This window comes from Cygnus atratus, chromosome 4 (assembly GCF_013377495.2).
Source record: "Cygnus atratus isolate AKBS03 ecotype Queensland, Australia chromosome 4, CAtr_DNAZoo_HiC_assembly, whole genome shotgun sequence".
Classification (NCBI taxonomy): Eukaryota; Metazoa; Chordata; class Aves; order Anseriformes; family Anatidae; genus Cygnus; species Cygnus atratus.
The window spans coordinates 62,233,286-62,259,191 of NC_066365.1; the positions used below are offsets into that span (position 1 = coordinate 62,233,286).

General features: G+C 35.8%; 1 protein-coding gene across 3 annotated transcripts in view; it reads right to left on the bottom strand.

Moving 5' to 3' along the window:
• The window catches only part of CPEB2 (cytoplasmic polyadenylation element binding protein 2), a 54,917-nt gene that overhangs the window by 22,576 nt on the left and 6,435 nt on the right, over positions 1–25,906 (bottom strand). For 2 of the 3 annotated variants that reach the window (XM_035547194.2, XM_050710389.1), the window contains exons 3-5: positions 17,409–17,499; positions 8,450–8,500; positions 1,362–1,385 (exon numbers count right to left, since the gene is read on the bottom strand). In XM_035547194.2, coding sequence (XP_035403087.1) covers positions 1,362–1,385; positions 8,450–8,500; positions 17,409–17,499 — 166 coding nt within the window. The remainder of the gene's footprint in view (positions 1–1,361; positions 1,386–8,449; positions 8,501–17,408; positions 17,500–25,906) is intronic. The other variant, XM_035547195.2, reaches the window with a different exon arrangement.

The following is a 25,906-nucleotide window of genomic DNA, read 5'->3' on the forward strand; positions in this document are numbered from 1 at the left end:
ACACAATTTATACTTACGGAAGGTACCTGTCCCAGCCTATCGAAGGGGGGTTGGAATTATATGATTTTTAAGGTCCCTTCCAACCCAACCCATTTGATGATTCTATGATCTCTTCAGATAATGAAAATTAAGTTTTTATGTTTCTCAAAGTAATTCTTAGATAATTCCATTTCTGACTTACAAATATATAGGAAAGAAACTCAAAAGAATAATCCTCAGAGTAATTTATTTTTTTCCCCACAGCCCAATGTTAAAATCTAAGGACAACAAGAATCTAAGGCTCTGTTTCCATCACAAATCAAACCATCAGAAAACGTTTTGAAGAGGTTTCAGTGAGATCAGTTTTTCTTTAATGTGGGGAAAGGTTTGCCAAAAGCACTGTAGCTCCTCAGAGAGCTAAGATGACACTGAGGACAATGGATTAACACACTTAGTGCAGCACGCTCTGACTCCAAACACTTCTTTCTCCCTCCTCTCCACTTTTAAATGCTTCTCATCTGAAGAAAGCAAAAAGGTCACTTTCTAGGCTTTCCGATTTCTCCCAAAGACTGAATTAAAAGGATAAGCCCCTTTAAATACTCGTTTCTTTTTGTTTTATGACAGTGAAAAGGATTAAGCAAAATCTACCAGAAACTTTCCAAAGACAATTGTGCTATTACACATGGTCTACAACATTATTCTTTCAAATGGGGCTCCTGAGCAACCCGTTATGAACCAATGCAGAGATCAAGGCAGACAGACAGACAAGAAATTCTGTGTATATTGTGAATATTTTGAAGCTCTCAAAGATCTTTATGATTTGCTGCACACTTTACCTTGTCTTTGTAACAACCACTGGTGACTTTCTCATACAGCTGAATCAGTATTGGTTTTCTGGGGTCAGTGAACATATATTGATTTATACTATGAAAATCTATTTACCGTTTCCAAGGGCTGTCCACTAGATTTCTTCCTAAGTTTATGAAATATTTTTAGGTTTTACTCTGTACACTATCACTTACACAGAAGCAAAGGGAGATGAGTTAGAACAACCAGCAAACGGTATACTTTTAAAGGGGGCAACAACTGCAAGCAGTTACCATTAGCGTGAACAAAATTATGATTAGAGCTACAGAGCTTTAACTGATTAAGGGATTTGGAATTCAAACTCTGAAAGAGAGTTTCGTTTGAAGAGATTCAAACCAAAAAAGAGATCAATGATCAAAGCAATCCAGACTGCACCTCTCATGCCCTCCATCTCCCCCGTATTAAGGAAACATGCAGGTAAGCGCGTATAATCAACAATCTGGATTAATTAATCATAATGATCAGTAACAGCTCCATCAGGATTAATTGTACTGTAACAAACAGAAGTGAATTACCTCGTCTTCGCCCATAACTCCTCGCTGCATGTAAACAAAGGACAAATTGTAAAATGTCAAACAACTGTGTTATGCCCACATATGAAAATATTTATCATACAAAAAAACTATGTGGGTGAGCAATAAATAAAAATCTGCATTGGTATTTGCCACCGCTAATTGTAGTTTAGACTGCAAATAAACTGAAGTCTCACTTAAATATCCCACTATTTTACTACTCAACTGATGTGAGCAGCAGCTGTAAGGAATATACTATAAAACACAGCAATATCATTGCACAAATGTTAATTATTCAATGTGCCTTTATACTTGATCTTAACTTCATGTTAATTACAGAAGCATAAAATGTGGTAACTTTAAAATTCATCTCCACAAACGCAATTTGCATCTTAGAAAAGTGTCTCAATAACACGCAGGGCACTGCAACTGAAAAAAGGAAAATATTACTTTAAAAAGCATGTAGCCAGCATTAAATTAATCACAGAAACATTCTGGTCCATGGAACAGTTTGTACAGTCCTTTGCAGTGACAATGCAAATGCTATAAGCCATGACCTTCCTTTTTCATGAAAAGACCTAGCAGAAAATTAACCGCAAGGTTTTGTTTGAAACAAAAGACTCCTTGTGGTAGCAAACAAAATCAGGGCACAAGTCACAAGAAATGGCATTGTATCACAAATACTGCACAAAGGCAAAGCAACAATTTCTGACAGACTGCAAGTAAATCCAAGATTTTCCTAACTTCTGAGTTTTGCAAGATTCTTAAAGGGATCTTACTCACAGCTACAGTTCAGCAGGCTGCACTGACTGCTCCTCAGCCTGAAGGCTGGGCAACTAAAAATAGGCAGATTACTAATACAAAAACTATCAAGCTATGTGTAATTTTTAGTTACGTTTCCACAAAGTATTTTCAATTCCTGTTTCTCAGACTTTGTATCTGAGAAAGATTACTTTAATCATTATAGCACTGTAGTTAAATATCCACACAGATCACTATAAACCATGGTACCGTGACATTCATGAACAAAGATTACTGTGTCCCCCCATTAATTTTTTTTTATTTTTATTTTACTGGGACTCCATGCACAGATCTCTCCTAAAATGCAACTTTGGTTCCGAGACATTGATACACATGCAGTCTCACAAAGTCAATGACTCGTGAAGTAAATTCACTGCTCCATTTCCATATTATGGAATACTTATATGCTGGTATTTGCCATTTGCATGGGGATTTTTCAAAATTTTTAGTAAGTTTATATATATTTTTATTCTCTTTATTTTCTCTCACTAGGAATTCAGTGGATTGCTTATGGAATTCTGAGAATCTCTCTCGTATTTTTCTCCCTTAATACTTTTGATTTCTTACACAATGTTAAGTATATTCTTATCCAACTTGCATTGAATTTGCTTTCTGATTTATTTCCTTCCACCTGAAAGAATCGCTATGGATTAGAACAGTCTTTTGCTTAAAGTTTCTCATACCCTTCAACTTTTCACTAGTGATCCAAAACCAGAAATCCCAGTTTCAACAAGACTGGAAACACCTAAATTCAGATTTCCCCTATGAAAATAGCATCCACAAAAGGCAACATATTCTTCAACAGAGGATGTGATTAGTTCTCTTATCAGTCAATGCAGGATAGGGAGACTAATGTCTAACTTCAGACTTGTTTTCATCTGAAGTCAGGCACTGACAAGAGAGCAGCTCTGCTGCTGCTGCAGCATGTAGGGATCTTTTCTGACTCTTGGACACAGTGACTCACAGGCAGCATTAGCAGCGGTGTCACCAAGCCCTTGTCCAGCACCCTGTGCTCTTCTCTCCCGCCAATAAAACCAGAGTAATCAGGGAAAATTCAAGTGCATCACACCCACAGTAATGACTGCAATGTCATGTTCTCTCTCCAAGAACACTAAACAAATGCATACTAATAAAGCACTTCTAGCACAAGCCATAGTGATTTTTCTTCTTTTCCACCAGATCTGCTCCTTTTTGCCAACAAAACCAGCTCAGCTATTTTCTTATATATTCATAGTTAAGGCAATCTGATAGACAAAAAATATTTTGTTGCAGAACACCTGAACTATTTTTCTTTGTGTGTTTTAAAATATCAGTAAATTTAGGGATAAACACAGCAGGGCTATTAAAATGCTAGAAACCCCTCCACAATGCAATTCCGCTTAAAAGGATATTTGTTGCAATATAAACAGAAATACAATGGCACACCAAAGTGTGTAGTCTGTATATTCTTTGCTTAGGGAAAAACAATGATATCAGAGAAAATAGAAAAATAATTGTATTTGATGTTGTCACATTATTTACTTTACTCATATGGCAAACCCCTTTCTCCTAATATTTACCTGGTTCGTCCATTTAGACTGTAAACTAGTTTGGGCAGGGATCTTCTGTCATTGAGTCTATAAAGTCTGGAAAACTTTGCTCCCATTCTCAGACGATCTGTAGGCACTACTGCAATAAATGTGACCACTGATATCAACCCCTATGGTTTTGCAAATCGTTATTTTTGATTATTTTTATCCAGATGACCACAGTGGACAAGTTGTTTTAATAACAACAACTACAAAGCCTTGAAGGTTACAGGCTCTCACCAGACTGCTTCCCAAATCACTACAAATATGGTATTGAACTAAATGTATCCCTTTTGTAACTTCAGTATTTTAATCTCCCCACATACATATTTCTATAGTACTGTCTTTCAAAGGCTAAATATTGCTTCTGGAAACAGTCTCACTAAAACAAACTTTTAGTATAAGGTGAGCAATGAGATACTCTTTTAGATTCAAACTAGATTATATCAGAAATATTTTTCTCTATTTATTAAAATACCATGCACATACTGTATGTATACCCTTCAGAGCATGCATGCTTATATGTGGTGTATATAACTACATATATAGTGTATAACTCAATATATACACATTATATATATTTAGAGAGAGAGTTTTATATGTATTTAATATATACATTTAATATGCATTTAATATATACATTTACATAATTAGTGCCTGTGTTTAGAGAAATAAATAGTTGCAGGGGAGATAGCCCTTTGGGGAAGGCCAGTCACTTGTAGTTATACTTGATTTATGACAGCAAAAAAAAAGAGAGATTACACTTCCTTCCTTCCTTCCTGAACTTGTTCAAAGAGTAAGTCATACAGAAATAATTTTGTATCCTCTACTCTGTAAAGGCAGATAACCTAATTAGCCAAAAACTTTGAAAGATTTCATGTAAGTGAGAAAGTGCAAGAGAGACACTCAGAAAACATGAATTAGGTAGCACATGCAAGAAGGATTGTATGTCCAATGAAAATGGGGTCCAATAACCCTGCAACCTTCCAACGTTAGGTGCTGTAGCTACAACAAAAACATTCCCTTTTCTTGTAGATAAAAACTACAAGGTACTCTTTAGTGCTTCTATATCCCTTAGGTTGCATACTAGTAAGTCTAGAAACTGTCAAAAAAAATCAACACCCGCTTTCTGCAACTTAAATCAGCTCAGAGATAAAAATATGGCAGACAGAAGTAGACACTTTTTCCGCCTTTATATTTATACGGTCTTGATGTCAAACACTTTTTCAAAATTGTGAGCAGTGCTATCGTGCACATAGTCAACGTATCATTTCTGTTTTACTAAGACATGTATTTGAATTACCCTCCAGAGATCAAATATGCACTTATTTCAGTAACTGAAACTGCTGAGCTGAATTAAAAATATTTATGTTGTATAACAAAAAAAGACCTACTAGACCAACTTCCTATATTTAAATACAACTCTGAAATTTATGATATCAACTAAGATAAAATACCATTTGTCCTTAACAGTCCTGATTTACATGAGCAGATGGGGACATTGAAGAAATGAAGCTTTTTTCGTTAATACTTATTTGTCATTTAAAGAAACCCATCAATAATTATGGCTGAAATTTTTCAGGAGTATTGGGTAAAGGAGGTAGGTGCCTAATTCCCACTATATTCTATCGCATTTGGGTGCCTAAATTCTATTCAGATTCCTTTAGATTTTAAGGCTGAAAGAGTTCATGATGACCACTCGAGTTTGGCATGCATGACAGACCACAGAATCTCATGCAGCGATTCCTATATTAGGAAGTCCAGTAACTTCTCTTTGAAGCAGAACACCTTTCTTAAAAGCACAACCAACTATAAGTATCTCTAAATGATGGCAAGTCTAATGCTCCCTTCCTAAACTGACTGAATGGTGAATTACAGTAGGTTTCAATAGTCATTAAAAAAACAATTCAATGCACTAAAACTATAAAGGTGAGAACCCTATAATAGGGAAAAATACCCTACATCCTAACAAACTGGACTTTTGCATTATTAGTTGATACAGAAAGATTGTAAGACAGAGTTGACAATTAAAGATGTACTCAAGTGAAACCATTCCACGGTATCTTTCCTTGACTTTTGAGGGAGGTCATTAAAAATCCATTTTTTTAGTTTTTACTTTTTTTTACAGCTTGAGCCGTAACAGATATATAATTATCAGATATATAATTTATTAAAACATAAATCAGCTTTCCTTTGGTTCATTTCATTATTTTAAATAATGAAAACTGTAAATATTAATATTAGGTACAGTTCAGTAAGTACATGTTAAATGAGCTGGAAAATTATCTATCACTTAAGAAGACAAAAACTAGCTAAAAATCAGTTTTATCTAGAAGTGTTTAGTCTTAAGAGGGCTGAGGAATTCCAGCCTGGCTCATGTCAGAACCTTACTGGGATCCAGAGATACACGTCTACTAAAATGGAGTCTACTAAAATCCACTGAGGGTTACAATCTGCTGTTAGCGCACACGAAGATGGGTCCCACATCTTTAAAATGTTACTGCTTTGCTTTTATGAAGGGCTGATACTGCTGCTCCTCCTGGTAGTGAGTACAACTCTAAATGAGAAAATACGGGATACATACAAATCTATGGATTATCAGTTCTCCTCTTCTGTATTCCTCCCTCCAAGGCACCAGATAAGGGGATACTGTGAAACATTCGTTTGAATCCTCTTCAGCAGAGGAAACTGAAGTCTGCAAGCTTTTCAACAAGCGTTCAAGCTGTGATTCTCCTTACCATACATTTGGAGAAAGCCCTTCACTTCTTGCAAAGAAAGACAGGTTGTGACAGAGTCTGAAGCAGCTGTAGCTTCCCAGAAGCTGTTCTTAGTGTTTCTGTTTTCTAGCTGCAAGTAGCTCCAGTTTAGAAGCTCCAGCTTCAGGTGGCCCCACCAGTATACATGATGGCACTCAGACTCTCCACGTGCGTTACAGAGAGCTTCGGTGTCCAAAACAGGGCTCTGAATCAAATTCTACAGGGCATACTTAAAAATTAGGCACCTGCCTTTTAGACAGTCAAATTGTTATTTTTATCTCACTTACTGAAGGTTGTTTGTAGTATTGCAGCTTTTAAAAAGGACAGCACTTTCACTGAGTGCTACCTTCCAAACAGCTGTGGAAACCCCGCCAGCATTAATAACAAACCAAGGTATTCTTTAGTACATATTCTACCTCTGTGGTAGGCTTTTCAGGTTAGTCTGTCACCATAGAGACACATTTTTCCAATGTCACCAATAAAAGCAACAACCTTTTTTCCCAGATAGTGTAACAACACTTCCCACTTATTCTTCTAGCATGCAGTACAACAAAAAGAGCTCACCATCCTAAGCATTAAAGCAAACAAATTTAAAATGTTTCTTGCTTTGAAATATTTCAGCTGCTCGTAAGACTGCTCAATATTAATACCTTCCCACCTAATGTTTCATTATAAATCAGCAGGTAATCACAACAGAACAGATACCACCCAAGAAACCAGCTTGTAGGATAGGCTGTAGAGTTGCAGTTAAATACAGAAAGTTAGTTGTTGTAAATGTCCTAACATCAAGCACATCTACATTCAATCTAATTTCCAACCAGAAATCAGGAATATGGATTGTGTGGGCTAAACATGAACTTTATTTCAGTAGTAAATAGCTATTTTTGCTTTCCAAGGTACTCCATTATCTTAACTATCCAATAAAAAAAGGACCTGATTCTTCAAATGTCCATTGTGCGAGACTTATTTTTAGTGGATGGACAGCCAAATAGGAATATCCTTAAAATTTTAAACATTTACTCACAGTGTCACATAATGGAAATTATTTTTTTGTTTGTTTTACAATTTATACCCAATTGCACAAGTGTAAGTGACTGTGTAGGAGGGTAAGGCAACAAGATCAAAAAAGAGCTCCACAGACCCACAAACCTGAAGTAACTATTCTGTTTGTACTTTTTTATAATTAGGTCTATACTGGTAACATTTAGACTCATCGTTATCCAATAATTAGAAGTCAATGACAAAAATGTAGTTGCTTTGTGTACAACAGATTCCACTTTTTCTTATCTAGTGAAGCTATGGTATTACAGCTCTAATTTTTCCCTATGTAGAAAACATTTGTGTGCAAAACCCCTGATTTATTATTGACTTAGATGGATTACCAAGCTCTGCTTCCTTCTTTAGCCTTGAACAAAGGCTAAAGTTCATGCCTTCACTGAGTAGCAGATGTTCATGAAGTTTGACCTACTGGGAGAGGAACGTGAACATGAACTCTAACTTCAGCATATTTTGCAGTTAGAAACTTATTTGACAGAGCCAGTTCCAAAAAAAAACCCACAAAAATAAAATATTATTTCACAGAAGTGTAGTAAAAAGTATATAGTTCACCATTTATCTACACAAGATAGAAAAGCATGCATTTCTGGCCTTCGTATTTTTCTCATTCATGTCTAATAGTTTTTTAGCAGAGCTTTGGAGAATGTTATGCTCATGTGCTTAAGAACAAACAAGAATAGTACATCTTTTAAGTATTTCAGATTTCAAATAAGCTAGAAATAATGAAAGGCTGTTGCAAGATTAGCTCTTGCCATTCAGCTCTGAAAAATGGAAAGCACTAGTCCCATCAATGTTGGGGACTAGAGGCAAGTAATTCAATAACAGAACATAATAGTGCAATTTTATACTAACACGTCAGATTTAAACTAAGCTAGAGTTAATTAGGAACTGTTATAAGATTAGCACTTACCATTTAACATCAGAAGATTGTCAGTCCCTGGATGTGGATAACTCAAGCGACCTTAAAAGAAAACAAAAAAACAAAGAATAAAACAAAACAAATGCAAGTTTTAGTTATCACACTAGAAAATAATAACACAAAAAAGAAATGAAATGAAAAATCACTTCTTAGAATTTAAATATAAACTCTATTTCCAGTTTGCCTATGGGAAATAAAGAGCTAATATTTAACTCCAAGCACATTAACCAACAATACCCTTGACCCAAGTTAAAGCTGACAAGAACAGACTTCTTAACCTTAATTCTCTGGTCATAAGATCTGCAATGTGCTTTGGGATCAGCTCCAATAGGATAAAGCCACTTTTTGTTTCATGACACCCAGAAATAGTGCTGACTGCTTTAGTCTTGTCTTTCATAGCGATTGTGAATAACTGTACTATGCACATTGCTTAACAGAGGGTCATTTCTGCGCTTTATGGCCTCTCTGCTGAATCAGTGTAAGAAAAAACATGTCAACAGGAATTAATATTAAGGCATTACAATTTATTAGCCAATGTAAACATTGCATGTAGTATTTTTAGTAGGTCTGGGAAATCTAGAGTACTGGTTTATCTACAAAATTAAGAAATTTAAAGAATATGATACATCACGTTTTATCGCAGACAAACACCTATTGAATAAATATTACATGAAAAAGCTCATATCCTGACATGGAACTTTTCAAGTGTTGCCTTTTACTACACTGGTGACATGTTTTACTTTAATAGCTAAACGACTGGTTTAAAATGCATAGCTGAAGTGCCTCTTCACTACAAATTCCTTTTTATTAAAGGAGACTTTTTCTGTTTACAGGAAGCTGCAAACATACCAGTAGTGCACACTGACCTAGAGAAAAAATTTCAATAGCTGCTGTGTTTAGAAGCGTGCTTTGATGTGCAAAAAACTACATTTCCATATATCTTGCTATTACAACATACTTGCTTATTTATAATCCTTCAGCTTGTATAACAAACATACTGAAACAAACATTTAAATCTTTTGGAGGAAACTAGAATGTTTGCTGAGACAAGAATAAAGGCAGAAAGCAAAGCATGTTGAGAACTGACACAGATTTAAAGGGGAATATAGATGCAGATGGCTTGTAAGATGCAAGTAAATATTAGTAAGACACTGCAGATAGTCATATGCTAATAAGGCTCAGGCTTTCTGTAAAGAAACAGGAAAAAAAGAAAATAAAAACCAAAGCAGCAATCCATATATTAAAGTTGTCTAACAACTCCCATCATTTTTTTTTTTTTTTTTTTACTCTTGCTGAACCCATGTGTTTAGCAGCAAGACTGGAAATTTCTCAAAATAGCAGTTCTGTGTCTAAAAGGACACACCTTTGGGGTTAAATAAAAACTCCTTTTGCAGAAAATATTTAAGTAATAGTACATAGTTCCCTGCAGGAATCAAACAGGAGAATTTTCTACCAAAAACTACAGAAAAAAAAATATTAACTCTTACACTCAAAACAGCAAGATTTAAAAAAAAAAAAAAAAAAAAAAAGAAAAAACGTTTTATACAGCCAGATACTATTTCTCTTCCAACAGATCTTATTATTAGAATGGATGGTACTTGTGCAGCTGAAAATTAGGTAGGAACTCTGCCTATTTTTTTAGGATTTGGAAAGGGCAGATGAACCCAACTGAAAGAACTATTACTGTCTCCTCTAAATTTTACAGAACTTTTAAAACGACTCAGGTAAGATATTAAAAAATCATTGCAGGAGCCTTTGTCTTCATTTTCTGTAACTTCAGGATGCCCAGTTTTATAAAACAATCCAATTTTTCTCTCATGGTAAGCATTTACAGCTACTCCTAATGTTTCTTGGAAAAATAAATATTCTACCCTTGTAGAAATGCATTCTAGTACAAGAAGGAAGAAATTAAGAAGGCGCCATCCTTAAACTGCAATCTGGGAGCTGCCACTGGTTTGCTCAGCCTGGTTTTTAAGAGGTCACTTTGCTTCTCCTCTCAGGTGGTCTATGAAAGTAATACTCATTTGCCTAACAGACAAGGATTTTACAGGATTATTTACTGTCACCATCCTGTTTATATACGGTGCTATAGAAATAATTGCAACACCGTGAGCTGCTTCTTGCAGAACGGTGTGATTTATCTCGAATAACGACAGAAATTGTGAGAAATGATCTTCTCAGCTTGGATCTCCTTGAGACTCTGGTGACGATCTTTGTCTCTAAATTTTGTTCTTTTTTCATTTAGTAAAGGGGACAAAAGATACCTATCGTAAGTACTGCAGAAAGAGAGTTCAGATTTAAGTCCTATCATGACAGAGAACCCCTCTGATGTCAGTACCTAGAGGAAATCTGCTTTAGAAGACAGGGGATTCCAGGTTTAAAAATGGTATTTTTGCATTTTCACCTTTTTTTTCCCCACTCTCTCTAGCTCCATGAATAAGCTGCACCTGAAACATAAGGCACAAAGCTGAAAAAGTTGAAATAATAAAGCACTTCTCAAGAAGTCACGAGGACGGAGCTGCGCTAAGGAGCGCTCTCTGCCTGAATCCACTGGGCCTGGGACTCTGGTGTCAAACCGATGCACCACACAAACACAGAGACCTCCTCTTGCTGTTATGAAGAAGAATTTGCTAGCTCAGATAACGATTTGAGGGTTAGAAGAGGAAAATTAGTAACCTTTTTGGTCTTATTCAAAAGGTTATTTCAATGAAATCACATTTTGTGATTTAACTGTAGTCATGTCATTCTGGTGATCCTAAAATTTGTATTGACTACCTTGTCTAGCACTTGGGCTGTACAATCTCAAAAAAAAATTTAACATCGAAGATTTACTTACTTTTTCAAAATATAACTACTGCTAACTTTGTTTCTTAGACCTCAGAATAATCTGAGGTGGCAAAATGCAGCGTTTCTATGGAGTGCACCTGAATTTAATGATATAAATAAATTTGTAAAACTTCATGTGTGGAATTAGGTGCAAGATCAATCTTATACAGAGTTCAGAGAACTCAAATCTGTTTAAAAAGTGTAAAACGGATGTATACAGTATTAAACTTCATGTAAAATAGCAGCACATAAAATACAAAGAACAAAGGAGCGCCATCTTATACCAATTCACTTTGCTTCTATCGTGGATTTTTTCCTATTCAGCTCTTTCTATTGCTTGTTGTTCAATGCCTTTAAAAATATGTACCAGTTTAACAACTGCCATCATCACAAACCCCATCTATTCTCATTTTACTTCAGTGTCAGTAATCTAGATTTGTGAAAACCGTTCGATACTTGTACTAGTTACTCCAGTGGTCTCTGCTTGCTTAAAAATAATTTTAATAACATGTAAAGATGCTATACTAGCTTAAAAATAACTACGAATTAATTACAGAATATCTACTATTTAAATAATAGATGCATTTAATTCCTGAGAAATGAAAAGTAATCACTTCACTGGCTGTCTACAGAACTAAACTCTGCAGCATCCAAAATTAGCACCACAGTATTGGTGCTACTTGGAAAAAATAGGATGGCTGATATTCCAGTACTGTATCATAAAGTATCATACTACAGAAATTTTCTCTGTGAAAGCCTGAGTCTAGCAACTTCAGCACGTTACCACTCATTATTCTCACGTATCACGGCTAAATTCAAAATAGCACCGCTGTGGAGAAGCAGTTATGTCTGACATTTCTTATGTAACTGGTGTTCTGTGAAATTTAATCCCCTCTTCCGCATCTAAATGTGATCAGTGTTAACGCAACTGGCTGGTGCGTATTTCTGACAACGTGTTCTTGCGTAAGGGAAGAAAAATAAAAAGCTTGTAAATAAATTTTGGTGGGCCAGCTTAACAACTACATCCACTTAGAAGTCTTGAAAATGTCATCCAAATGATGAGGAAAGAGTAAGAAATTTAGTTACATTTCTGTAATCTTTTGTTGTTAGTATTTTAATTTTCACTGCCAATATTAATTTCTTTTATAAACCTCTTCTGAGCATCCGGACATAGTTCTGCTTACTCACTTTTCATTTTAGGGCAAATTCGTATCTAGTATTGGACATGCATACTTTTGATTCCTATTTAATTCAGCCGTTTTAGGAATCCCCAAATATTAAAACATTTGGGACAGATTTAAACCTATAACGACCACTTTAAATATTGCTGACTCAGTTTCACGTGTTTGATGTTTCATTGTCTGTCCCCACCTTTTTTTTCTCTTTGTTTTTAAAGTCTTAATGATTGAATGAAGAGACTGAGAATCCCAAGTTCCTTTCCCACCTTCCCTTTTTTTTTTTTTTTCCAGTAGATCTCCTGATTAAAAGAGAAAGAGCTTCCAAGTTAAGCTTTTTCCCAGACTACGTAACAGACGGCAAATGGCTGAGGACTGCAGCAGTTTCAGAAAGCTCAGTTTTTGATTCGGTGTAGTTAAGACAACAGCACAAAACCATGTTTGGACAACACCTAGTTACAGAAAGCCTAGATACTACACTTTCACATGCTTGTGTAAGAATTATGTAAGCTTTAATGAGGCCAAACGCATTGTCTACAATAAGTCTGTTTAGGCAAATGAGTCTATCAGTCTCAAATACGAATATTTTTTTTCTCACAAACAGTTTCTAAGAAAGAAACCTACAGAAAACATTATTAGATTCTTTTAACTAGAATTTCAAGCCTTTTATATGACAAAAAGTGAAGTCTTTCCTTCCTTGCTCTTTTGTTCAGCCTTAGAAACTCTTTTCTGAGCACAATTTAATTTACTCTAGGAAGCAACTGCATAATTTTAAATGTTACTGCTTCCTAACAAAATATAAAACAAATTCATTTGAAAACAAAAATTGTCATGTCCAAAGGAAGAAAATGTTTTCTACTGTGCTGTTCAGTCACCATCACCTTTTTTTTTTATACTTCACTGGGCATGCTCTGGCAGGTTGCTTTTAAAAGAAACATGCAGAGCACCTGAAAAGCTTAACTAAACTAACTGAATAGGAAAATAAAAATAGGAAAGAGCAACATAAAGGCTTCTAGGTGCATCATGTTATTCTTCCCCAACAGGTAAGCCAAACATTAGTGTTTCACTTTTATTATATTATTACTAGCTATACAGAAAAAAGTATTTTTGTAGCTTTCCTAAAAAAAGCTTTTCTCTCCCCTCACAAAAAAAGCATGAAGAGAAATTGGACTTGTTTTTCCTATAAACTTTGTACTCCTCCTTGTTACTCCTACTAGCATAGGTATGACTAATTCAAGTTCTGTATTGTCTTATATATAGCTCGCAGAGCTATAGGAGAGCTGATTAGGAAAAACAAAAGAATTGTAAATTGAGAAAAGCATCAACACTCTTGCCTTACACACGAGAAACCATTAAATTACATGGAAATCATCATCATCTTTACTAGAACCATGTTTCTAGTAGATACAGTAGATAATAAATCTCATTAAATCATCTGCTTCTCAATTTGAACACATTCTATTAAAAACGTAACCTGTTCTTTTACATTTTTTTCCATAATCTCTTTAAGTGCAAATGTTTTGGCTTTCTTGCTTCTAAAACGTCTAGAACTCAAGTTTGCTACATCTTGACATCAGGAAGGACTCATATTTGGGGGAAAGTAGTTTAAAGAAAAAAAGAAGTACACAAGTGTTATGTCTGAAAAATAATTACACAACTAATATTCCAATATTTTTGTCTAGCCTCCAATATTTTAAGGGTTAATAAAATTTAAAAGGTATTTAGGAATAATGGTGTAAAACCAAATTAATTTATTTTAACCTTTACTATTTTTAACTTCCGTTTGTATTGTATTGATTGGAAAAGGCCATGTTAAATATCTTTTTATAAAATGGATTTTGAGAAAACAGCATGGGAAAGATTAGTTTTAGTATGATCAGGATTTCTGCTGCAATCACTAGTGAATTCAAGTACACCTCTACCTTGAAAAACTGTCTTACTGAATGCTAAAAATCACTTCTTTCTTTTGATCTCTTCTGTAGTTATGACTAAACTTAGTCTAAGTGAAGCTGAAACTATACATCTATAAACAACTTTTGGCAGGCATAAATTTAGCTTTCAGTGAATCATATTTGAAATAAAGGTTTTTCAAGTTCATGAAAGCAAAAATTGTGAAATCTGACTTCCTTCTAAAATGAGTCTTCAAATGCAAAACTTAAAGCTGTGAGCTAGCACACACAGTGTCTGTTCTGCATTGTGCAAAATCTGAGACAAGATGCTTAGTCATACTCCAGATATTGTAAGCAGCTAAATCTGAAACACGTGCTTAAAATTCCAGGGACTTTCATTTTACTGCTGTGGTCAGATATAAAAGATGCATTGTCTTAGTGTGCTTAGATTTAGTTAAAAACTTGCCATAAAAATATTCTCTAGTTATAAAAATATTCTTCAGTTACAGCAAAGCATGTCATATATTAATAAGAATAAAAAGTAAGAGCTAGTTATATTCTCAGTCCTGTGCATTATGCAAGCAGGTTCTTACATAAGTGTCAGATTTGCTGTGGTGAAAAGAAAACCCAGAGGGACTGAAATAACAAAATTAGCGTTTCACAGTTTGTAGAAGAAAAAAGTTAAACTTGTTAGGAAGTTACAAAAATGCCAACTAATGGTGACTAAACAGGAGAGGGATAGGGAGGAACTGAAAAGCTATTCTTGGATGTGTTCTCTGCTTCCCACTGTCAGTCAGTAAATTCAATAAGGAACATTTCTCTTGTCTTTTTGCTAATAGTGTAGCTTTTTCAATTGAAATAATAACTTCCAAAGGAAATAAAAAAGATCTTCAACAACCTACTTAAATAACAGCACACGATTATTCCATTTAAATTCAGTTGGTGCGTGCATTGTTCTCTGGCACTCAAACAAAAAAAAAAAAAGAATTTCCTTTGAATTCATCACTATCTATGGCTTCCATCTGTTTTAGTTCAAACATAAAACTTAGCAGAATTTTCATTGTGATGGTGAAACTGTTAAAAAAATAGAAAGTCTGTCAACTGCAGACTGAAACCATACACTCATGTCCCTAGAATGCACAGAATAACTATGGAACCTTTACTGAGTTTTTCAAAAATGTCTATATATGGACATATTTGACTTCATCCTAAAGCTTTGTCTTGTCTTATTCTCACTGAAAAATTATTATTGGAAAGATATAGTTTTCATGTAGTGTATCGTAACAAAAAATGATGAGATTAATAAAAATAGGTCATTTCTGTGTTTGCTATGCCTCCAAAAACTCTTCTGCATTATAAAACCAAAATGAAGACAGCGAGATGGTGGGGAAACAAAGCAACCACTTCCATTTGTCATGTCAGTGTGCACGCAAGTGAAGAAACTGACTGGTTTTCAGGAATGTGAGAGATGTCACTGGCAGTATATTATGACAGAGGATCTGCATTCTCTAATTCTAAGCCTACAATAGCTTTACCTTTTAATATCTAGCCTGATTGTAGACTTACTTGCCTTCAGATAACCAAAGTAATATTAGTCACCACCTGAGTGTGGCAAATTGAAGAAACAATGCTTTGAAACAGGGATGAGCTAACTAGTTACCTTGTCTTTGATGACATGCACTTGCTTTTAGTTCATAGCAGTTACCACCAGGCTAACGTTCACAGGTTTTGACCTCTGCGTGTTACTTAGTAATGTATTGTTAACACGTAGAATAGACAGAAACTGAATTTACTAGTGGACTTCAATGATAAAATTGTTGAAACTGGAATTCACTTTCTGTTGATATTATGAAACAAGAAGTCAGATTAAAGAACATCTATGAAAATTTAATTTCAGCTGCCAATCTAATGAGGAGGAAAAATTAACTGGCTAAGCAGATGTTACCTACTTACTGATCTTTGCAGAAATTTTTAGTTTTGAGAAAAAAACACACAAAACAACCTTTTGGCTTTACACTGTAAATCATACTATTACAGGCTAAATACTACCGATCTTCCAACTGATTACAAACATTTTTAGAAAAATGAGCAGACAAACAAAGTGTCTTCCACATCAGGAGAGCACAGGCCCGTATGTGCTAATGTAGTATATATTAAGCTTAGAAGTCTCTAGAAACAGAGAATGGATGGGAGTAAATAACTATAAAAATATGTGATTTTCTTTGGATTGCTTTAATACTGAGACATAATTCTGCATAGCAATCCTGACATATTTGGTAGTTTTACAGCTAGATTGTGTTAGTCCAGTTATAATACCACAAATAAAGTAACATCTGATCAGGCCAAATAAAACGGCTTGGGTTCCCTGCCGCAAGGTTCAATGGTAAAATCCACCTGAGAATAAGTATGGAAAAACAGAATTCCAAAGAATGACTTACTGCACAGTGAAAAGAGGAATTAAAACTGAAGTCCACAAATATTTGCTATTTCAACAGAGCCCAGAAGGGTAAGAGGAACCTGCCTGCTAAAGCCAAGTGTACTTCTGGACTGCTTCAGACTAACAGAAAATGGACAACTATATGCAGTTATCCTCCATGGGCTTTAATAAATATATTTGAAAGGACAAAAATTGACTTTATCAGTGGACTTAATTTTCTTACCAACTTCCACTGCAAAGAAAGAGATTAAAAAAAGTGGATTAAAAAGTGTTTTGACTCCCCTCCCACCTTCTCTTGGCTAGCTCCAACAGATCAGTGTCTCTTTACAAACTGAGGTAGAACTTCCTGCAGCAGAAAAGTCAATTTCAAATAAATCTAACTATGAATTTCTTGCGGAGAGGAAGAAATACCTGTGAAGATACTAAAGCTTAAGTTTAAGTTAAGTTTTAATCAACTGTATACCAATGTTTTCAGTAAAATACAGATCGAGATTGACCTTTTGTATGAGTTAATAATTCATTTGCTATTTTAATATGAACCTAGAATCTAAATTAGCAATAAGTGTTAATTCAAATATGCAGAATGGATGACCCTTTTTTCTTTATTTAGCATAATAACATACCTTTAAGTGGATCATGCTCTGCTCTCATAATGTCAATAAGGGAGTTTTCCAAAGAGTGCATATTCAGACTGTCATACATTCTATTTCGATCCTAAAAGAGAACAAAATCCTTAGTATTGGAATACAAATTCTGTACTTTTTAACAGGAAACTTGATAGAAGACATAGGTGCCTGGCTAAAGGCTGCACGCTCAGACACTCTGGAGATGGACAGTAATACAAGAGCTTAAGATACTTTAATTTATTAACAGTAAGTTTAATAGCATCCAAATATAAAACTAGAGATGCACTACAAAGAACTCTTCTGTATATACGGATGTATATGTATATTCTGTATATCTCTATAATAGCCTGTTTCCTTTAGAGGATCTGCTTGAATCAGTTTTAAAGATCCACAGCAGAACTCAACATTCGGTTGTTTAATGAGCTCCTCCAGCCATTAGTCTCCTTCAATTTAATCTCATGCAGAAGTTAAATAGTGAGTAGGCTGGGGAACTACAGGAAGAGAAGAACAGTCACCTCATATGAAAGAAAGCATTTTCTTAGTGCTTTGCTAAGTATCTTGCCTAGGCACTCAGTCCCCTGCTGAGACTGCACTCCCTGGTTTCTGAGTCATTAATCTGAGACCGTTTGCATAAAGACTTGAGTTTCAAATGGTCAACACTAAATGGTTAAAGGTTGCAAAATTAAAGTTAAGCTGTGAAAGAAAATGTCACAAAGCGTACTAACAGATTATCAACCTTACAGAGAACATTTTTGCAAGTACTGAGATTAATAAAAAGTTACCATCACACCTTACAAATATTTTCACTGAAGATAATAGAAGCTATTGTAATAAATCATAAATGTTTTCACCAATTTTATGCTTAAGACATTTCCTCCTGCGTTTTCTAATGCACCCAAGTTGTACAGACAAAAAAAAAAAGATTGCTTGAAACCTCTTTGGCCTTTCTGGAATACCTTCAGAGACTGAAAATAGTTTGTGTAAAACCTTAATCTCCTCTACTTGCAAGGCTTTCTGGCTGGACCGTATCACACTAAAAGCACGATTACAGGATTTTATTATTATCTCCTCTCTGGTTGCACTGTAGTAACTCAGCAGAGTAGGATGAAATACATCACACCCATCCCATGACCATTAAAATTCATTAAAGCTGCAGCCAGTACATACATAAAGGGACAGCAGTTTTCTGACCCACACCTCCCATGCCAGTCCAGCCGAACAGAGATTAATTTCAAACTACGTCCTACAGCAAGCAGGTACTCCTCACGTTTGGGTTATGAAAAAGCAAGCTTTGAAAGAGGTGTTTTCTATGAGTCAGAAACCATGACTTGTTAACAGCTCTGCAAAATAAGCCACGATGAAACTAATGTTTGACTTTCCTCCTTAGAAAGTTTAGTCAATGTGATACAATGCTGGGAAAGAGAGGGAGAAGCCATTTTTTAAGCTCCCTCCCTCATGCAACTCTTAAGAGTAATGGCTTTTCATGGGGTAAACAGTCTGCTATGTTGATTTGATGATTTTTTGGGAAAACTTTAGATAATTTCAATGAGAAATTAAAAACTAGGTTTCTCTCATTTCCTGCCATGTCTCAAAGTGCCACTAACTGTGTGGGGTGATGTGGTTTGAGTGCCAACAAATCTCCAGTAGTACTTGAGTTCCCAGCAACCTCACTTGGGGACTGCTTAGCTTTCATTCAGTTCTCTGGCTGTCCTAAGCAGCAGAAGAATGAAACCGAAGTGACTCACCAGCTTCCATGCCCTTGCAGGTTTATTTCTCAATAGCACCTATGAAAAGAAGCTGCTTACCCTAGCAAGCTTGCTTTGTATAGAAGGTGTGAGCTGTGACAATGCTGCATCTGTTCCCCACTGTCCCCTAGCAGATGCATGAGAAGGTATCTCATCATAATTTTTAATCAAGTCTTAAATTCAGCTGACTTGAAAAGCCACTTGGTAGGTAGTAAGCGCTCTTGCAAAACCCTGTGCTGAGTAAACAGAAACCAGATTTTGCCACCTTTGTAGCCAACGGGGTAAAAGAGCAGGCATTAGTAAAATATGGACAAAACTCTACGTGTGACATTTGATCGTTGCAGGCTCACTAGGGAAGATTTTCTTACTTATTTTTTAATCATTGCTCATTCAACATTGAGATAAATAACCATCTGGGGGTGCCCAGTGCCAGGACACGTAGCAGTGGGCACAAACAGGAACACAGGAGGTTCTGAACACCACGCCACACTTTATGCCATGCAGGTGACTGAGCACTGGCACAGGTTGCCCAGAGAAGCTGTGGGGTCTCCTCCTTGAAGATATTCAAAAGCTGCCTGGACATGGTCCTGGGCAGCCTGCTTTGGGCAGCCCTGCTGGAGCAGGGGATGGAGCAGATGGGCTCCTGCCAGCCTCAGCCATGCTGAGAGTCTGTAAGGAGCTGTCAACATACTTTAACCTCGCTCTGGAGAGCAGAAGCTTTTAAGAAAGGGCTCCATCACTGTTAATCCCTAATAGTGGCTCACTTGATCACAGACCTTTTGGGGACACCTTGGGGAAGTGGAGAAGTACAACATAATGTGTTTGTGACTCCTTTGTAAACTGCTTCACTGGCTGACATGGTTAATGTAACTTTGCCCTTGCACCACTCCGTTTTGCAAGTTTTGTATTACCAAACTGAAAGGTCATGTGCTGCTGGAAGCAGCAATAAGCTTTCCCTATCCTCAACACTTTTATTAGCTTCATAGAAATGAACTGTCTAAAGAGTTTTGTTTCTTTGAAGTGTATTACTTTATTTCTGGCAGCGAAAACAAATTAGACGTGCCCCATACAATATAAAATTGTTGTGAATTTAGAATTTCAATACAGGAGCTATACTCTGCTGTCTCACAACCCACATGTCACTATCCACTTGTGTGCTTGGCTAACACCGAGGTAACCAGTGCTTCAAACTTGTAAGATCGATTCCAACTCACACTGATGAACTATGTACTGTACTGCAATGCTTTCTGAAATGTAATTACCTCAAAAGGAGCGAGATGTTTTTTGAGTAAAAGGTTCATTTTAAAGTTTTGTGCAACTAAGCTTCATAATGCTAAAATTCTGCTTTATGTTCCCCAAAAACATACATCATGTTTTTAAAGAGCACAAGGATAACTTATGCAAATATGAAGCTTTCATTTCAAAGCAGAATTTAAGTATGTCAATAATGTAGGTCACATCCACAAAGGTTTCTAGAAAGTTCTGCTGCAGAAAAACATCCACAGTGCTTTGAAAGGGGACAACACTATTACAGCACATCCAGCTCCATCAGGGAACCTGCGCTGTGGTTTTCCAGCATCTCTGCGACAAGCACGAGAAGTACTCCCACCAAACACGATGGCTTTACAGAGCTTTCCATGCACATGGAAGCAGAACTACTTCCATATTGTTTTAAAGGTTTTTCCAGGTTGTTTTTAAAAAAACTGCTTATCAAGCATGTTGAAAGAATGGAACAACAGATTATCACTAATATGAAGACACTGATACATAAGTGCATGTGTTATTTTTTTTTAAACCATCCTAATTCCAAAAAAAAACCCTTTTGCCAAGGATGAATTCCTGTAAAATATTTTGCATTTCCCTCACCTCCGTGGCTCATCAATCGTGTACTAAGAAGCAAACAAACTGTGGCTGTGTCAGAAGGTCCATGCCTCAGTGGAATGTCACAACATAACACGAGCTTTTCCCAGAGCTGGTAAAGTTAACTTCTCCCAAGCACTCCAGATGCTCACGCTAGCTTTTCATCTCTTTTTAACTGTAGAAGTATTTGCATCTTGGTTGACCTACCTTCCCAGTGCTGTAATCGCATCTGCATTCCTTCAGGGAAGAACTGAAAATGTTTTTGGTGCAACCGTCCACAGATTCAGGGGTATACAGCGTTGACAGAAATTGTCACCTCAGAAGTTAAGACTATGTAAGCCAGTTCACAGAAAAGCACTTCTTATTTCTGAATTTTATAAAAATACACAATACAGTAGAAGCATGAAGTATCCTATCTAGAGGATGCAGTTAGTGCTAGGGCTTTTTGACAATGTCATACAAAAACACATTTCAGATGTATTCCCCCCCGTATATCTAAATGTGGAACGAATGGCAGGCTGGCAGCTTTCTCTGAAGAGCCACTTCCAACACTAAATCGTTGGATAATTTTTTTTGGCACAACGTATTTAGGACTTCTAAATATATCCACACAATTTACGCAAAGACTATTCTGTCTGAGCAATTGCAGAAACTCGGTGCAGTCACCTCTCTAAGCTTTTATATCATCACTTACACAAAAAGCAAATACTTATATGGTCAGAAACTATTATTAAATATTAAATACAATTCTCCTAATCTTTACCACAAACTCTAAAATAGATGTTCATAGTTAAGCAGCTAAACACCTTTGAATTTTAGGCATATGCATTAAAGTACTGATCTGTAAGACAAGGTAAAAAATTCTAATTCTGACATAGGTATTGAATTCAGAAAACACAAATATGTTTACAATATGTTCCCTTACATGTCCCTTCACATTCAGAAGAAACGTAGCACTATCTGATGGGGGTTAAAAACAACTTGCAAGCCATAAAGCTTCTAGTCACTTTAGAATATGGTCTTGGCTGGCTGCAAAAGGGGCTCTAACTTCAACCTTGCTGATCAACTTAATTTTTTAAAAGCTTGCTTGAAAAAAAAAAAAATCATTTCCCAAATGAAAACTTTAACTATTTTTTTCCTTAAAACTGACCTAAATAAAAAATGTGATCTAAGACTAGAACGTGACAGCTGATTTCATAATAAAGCATTCACAGATTTAAAAGTACCCAAATGTGTTCGGGTGTTCAGTGTTAATGTTTGCAGTAATAACCTTAAAATTAGGTATAATAGATGCTCTAAACTATCATCCTTGCCAACATCTAAGCTTCAAGTCATTCTCATTTTAGTGAAGACATACTATAATCACAAGCCCCTTGCTGAAACTACAACTATCATAGATGAGGAGCTTAAAACATACGACTTACTACAATTTTAGCTCTATAAAAAAATGAAGGATAAAGCCTTAAAGTAGACACTTAAAATAGGTTGGTTACTTTACACGGTGTCATTAGTGGTAACGATGAGCTATATCTTGTAGACATCTGAGAACAGTCAACCTGACAACAAAAAGTGCTTTAAAGTTAAAATCACAAAATTAGCCATGTAAGCCAGCTAAATTGAGCCTAAAATGCACCAAGAACAGTTCCTGTGGCAAAGACACACCTACTTCTCAGCTACATATGTATTTAAAAATGAAAAAGACTCAACAGCATTTACTGCATCCATACAGGAATACTTCAGCTCAAGAACATACTTTCATGAACTGGCAGCAAACCAGACACATTATGGAGATGATTAAAGGCTTGGCAAGATTGACTTATGAGGCAAGTCTAGGAGGCTTGCGTATGAATAACTTGGACAAAATAACAAAGAACAATAAATTAGACATTTGAAGGGGAAGTTGTCATCCAGAGTTACTGAAACTCCCCCCCCCCCCCCCCCCCCCCCCCCCCAAAAAAAATTAAAAAAAATCGGTAAATATCTATACAGTCCTGAACACTGAAATGTAAATACATCAGACCATACAGTAAAAGTACTTTTGGACAAGTCTTAAGTGAGAACATATTCATTTTAATTTTAGAGAACAAACGTGCTTTGGCACAGAGAATGAAGTTAGATACGCTACTTAGCATATACATCACTGGTATAATATTAGAGCTGCTAAATATATATATTTATTTGATTTTCCTAGCTCTGATTTTGACTTGCATTAATACTGTAGAACTGAAAGAAATTTTAAGGGGTGAGAATTCCTAGTTCAGAAAAAGTCTTAAAAACATATGTATGTTAAGCCCCCAAAACTTTCAGGTAATTAATTCCTTTGCTTATCTATGCACCTGCCAATACTGTTTTTCCAGAAGTCTTGATCCTAAAGTTAAAAGTCAGTCAGTAGACTGTTCTCTCTAGTTAGGGATATCCTCAATATGGTCCCAAAACACAAAAATCTGTTCTTGTGCACAAGTTCTAAACATATTTCATCGGTCCCAGATAACCAATCTACTGCATCAGAAATCCTGAAGACACTGTTTTGTTATAGGTATTACCCTAGTAAAATAAACTGGTAATGCTGGCTTAGAAATCAGTGTTTGGACAACTACACTAATCTGAAGAGCAAGAACTCTGTAGGTAGATACTCCCAAGGCCTTCCATATTTAACCAGAGCAGCAGCACTTCTGAATAAGCAGGCCAGTATTTAAGAGTCTAAATACAGCATTAAGAACGTAACTTCAGCAACTTAATCTAGAATTGGCTCGTATGTGTATCATCTGGAGCAGTCATTTAAGATATTCATGAAGATTTATTGAACAGTCTCAAACTGTCCCACTGAAAATCTGGGTGGAGGTGATCGTAAAACAGAAGCAACATGACAGCAGCTTAAATTAAATACCTCAAACTGACACCTGCTGTGAAGTACAATCTTAAAATTCATTTTGCTTTGGAAGTATTTTGTTTTCTTGGGTAAATTTCAAAAATAAATAGAAAAGGGAAAAATCTGCATTTCTGAGAGTATGTGCTGTATGTACCTTGCCATCCAAACACCCAGCTGGAGAGCTGCGCTCAAATGTAGAATAATAAGGCTCAGCATTCAGGACCACGAACATTGCACGTACTGTTTGTTTGAACAAACAGGAAGGACAAATCAAGGTGAAAAACACCCGGACATGCAATGTATTTCCTGAAGTCAAAAGAAACACAGAACCTAAATTCATATTCATTTTATTATAATGCTGTGTTTTTATTGGAATGAAAATACTTAAACACTGATGTGTATTATTAAACTGTGATAGTAGCTTTTTATAAGCTTATTTGCACAATACTGAGAAACATTAAGCTTGCAATCAAAATAGGATTAGCAGATAATTTTTTAAATGGTTTATTATTTTCCTCATTCAAGGAATGTAAATGAAAAAAGAATATAGAAAACTGACTTCTGTACTTGTTTTGGCCATGGAAGTGCCTGAAGCACTTTTTTGGGGGAAAAGAGTATCACAGATTAGAAATGTATTTTTAACTTTGCACCCTATGCCCAATTTTTTTATTTCTATTTTTTTGGTACTGTAGATCAGGGAGTGTAAGAGAATATTGTCTAATTTCTTGACACGTAATGTAAGTGCCTGAACTGAAATCCCAGGGGCTGTACACGGCCAGTGGTGACAGGTATGTTCTTCTAGAGAATGAGATTATCTAAATATGGAGCCTAGATTCTCTTTAAGGAGAAATAGGCTACTGAATTAAAATGCTTAAGTTAGATAGTGTAAATACCTGACACGATTTCTAATTGTTCCGTAAAGATTCCAGCACACAGCAATAACCCCTTCCCTATACGAAGTACCTATAATGGTACAAACAGTGTGGCAGAGCTAAAGCTTTTAGGCATCATTTTATCTTATATTAAGAGCTTTATTCAATGTAGTTTATCTTATCTTAAAAATCTTCAGGGTGGGGGAACATCTTACAGTTAGTCACATAAGCAAAACTTGACTATTGGCTTAACTTGTTCATGTTTAAATCAGAGCTGCCATGATGTTTTAACTACTTTTAAATAAAATATATATATATAAAAACAGGAAAAACTCTTGAAATTTGGAAAATTCCCAAGAGATGTCCTTCATAACTGCTATAAGCAAACGCAGCTTTACTGTCACTAATATCCCACATGAAGTTGCATACACAGTGGCCATATGTTTCAGTTTTAGCTATGAAGTACAGAAAATCTGCTTTCAACCCTGTAAGTAATATACGTGATTAGTTACTCGGTTATCAGTAACGATAACTTGTATTTATTGTCACTGGTATATTAGGTTAATACCAAGAAATGTTACTTTCAACAGAATTAATGTCAGTCCTACATTGGGGCCCCTCCATCTATACAAACACCAGAGAATAAAGAAATCTCAAAGTGATTAGCTTTGAATTTGAATATGATTCCTCTGTAGCTTACTTCTTTTGCATCAGGTACTTGTTCTGCGGCAACTGGATGGGCAGCTGACGCTGAATGCCATTCAAACTTCTCAAAACCAGAATACTTTCAAAGATGCTTAACAGAACATTATCGATCTGCAGAAAGTCAGTGAGAACACCAGCTTTCCGACGTCTTCATCTGCTAAGCTTGAGCTGGCTGAAAAGCTTTAAAATAGCCAGCTGAAGTTTGGAGAAGAGGTGCTGTGAACCCTGCCATGCCCTCTGATGACTGCAGTTAAAACAAAGATGTGTGGTCATGTGGAAAAGCATTCTGCAAAACTGCGAATGATGCGGTTGTGTGTTCAACAGGCACGCAAAGCTGCAGTCCTTCTGTGGAAGCTTGAAAGAAATTGGGAACTTTTACATACCCACAAACGCTCTCCTGTAAGACTTTCTAAATGGCACAAATTTAATGAGTATTTTTGAGTG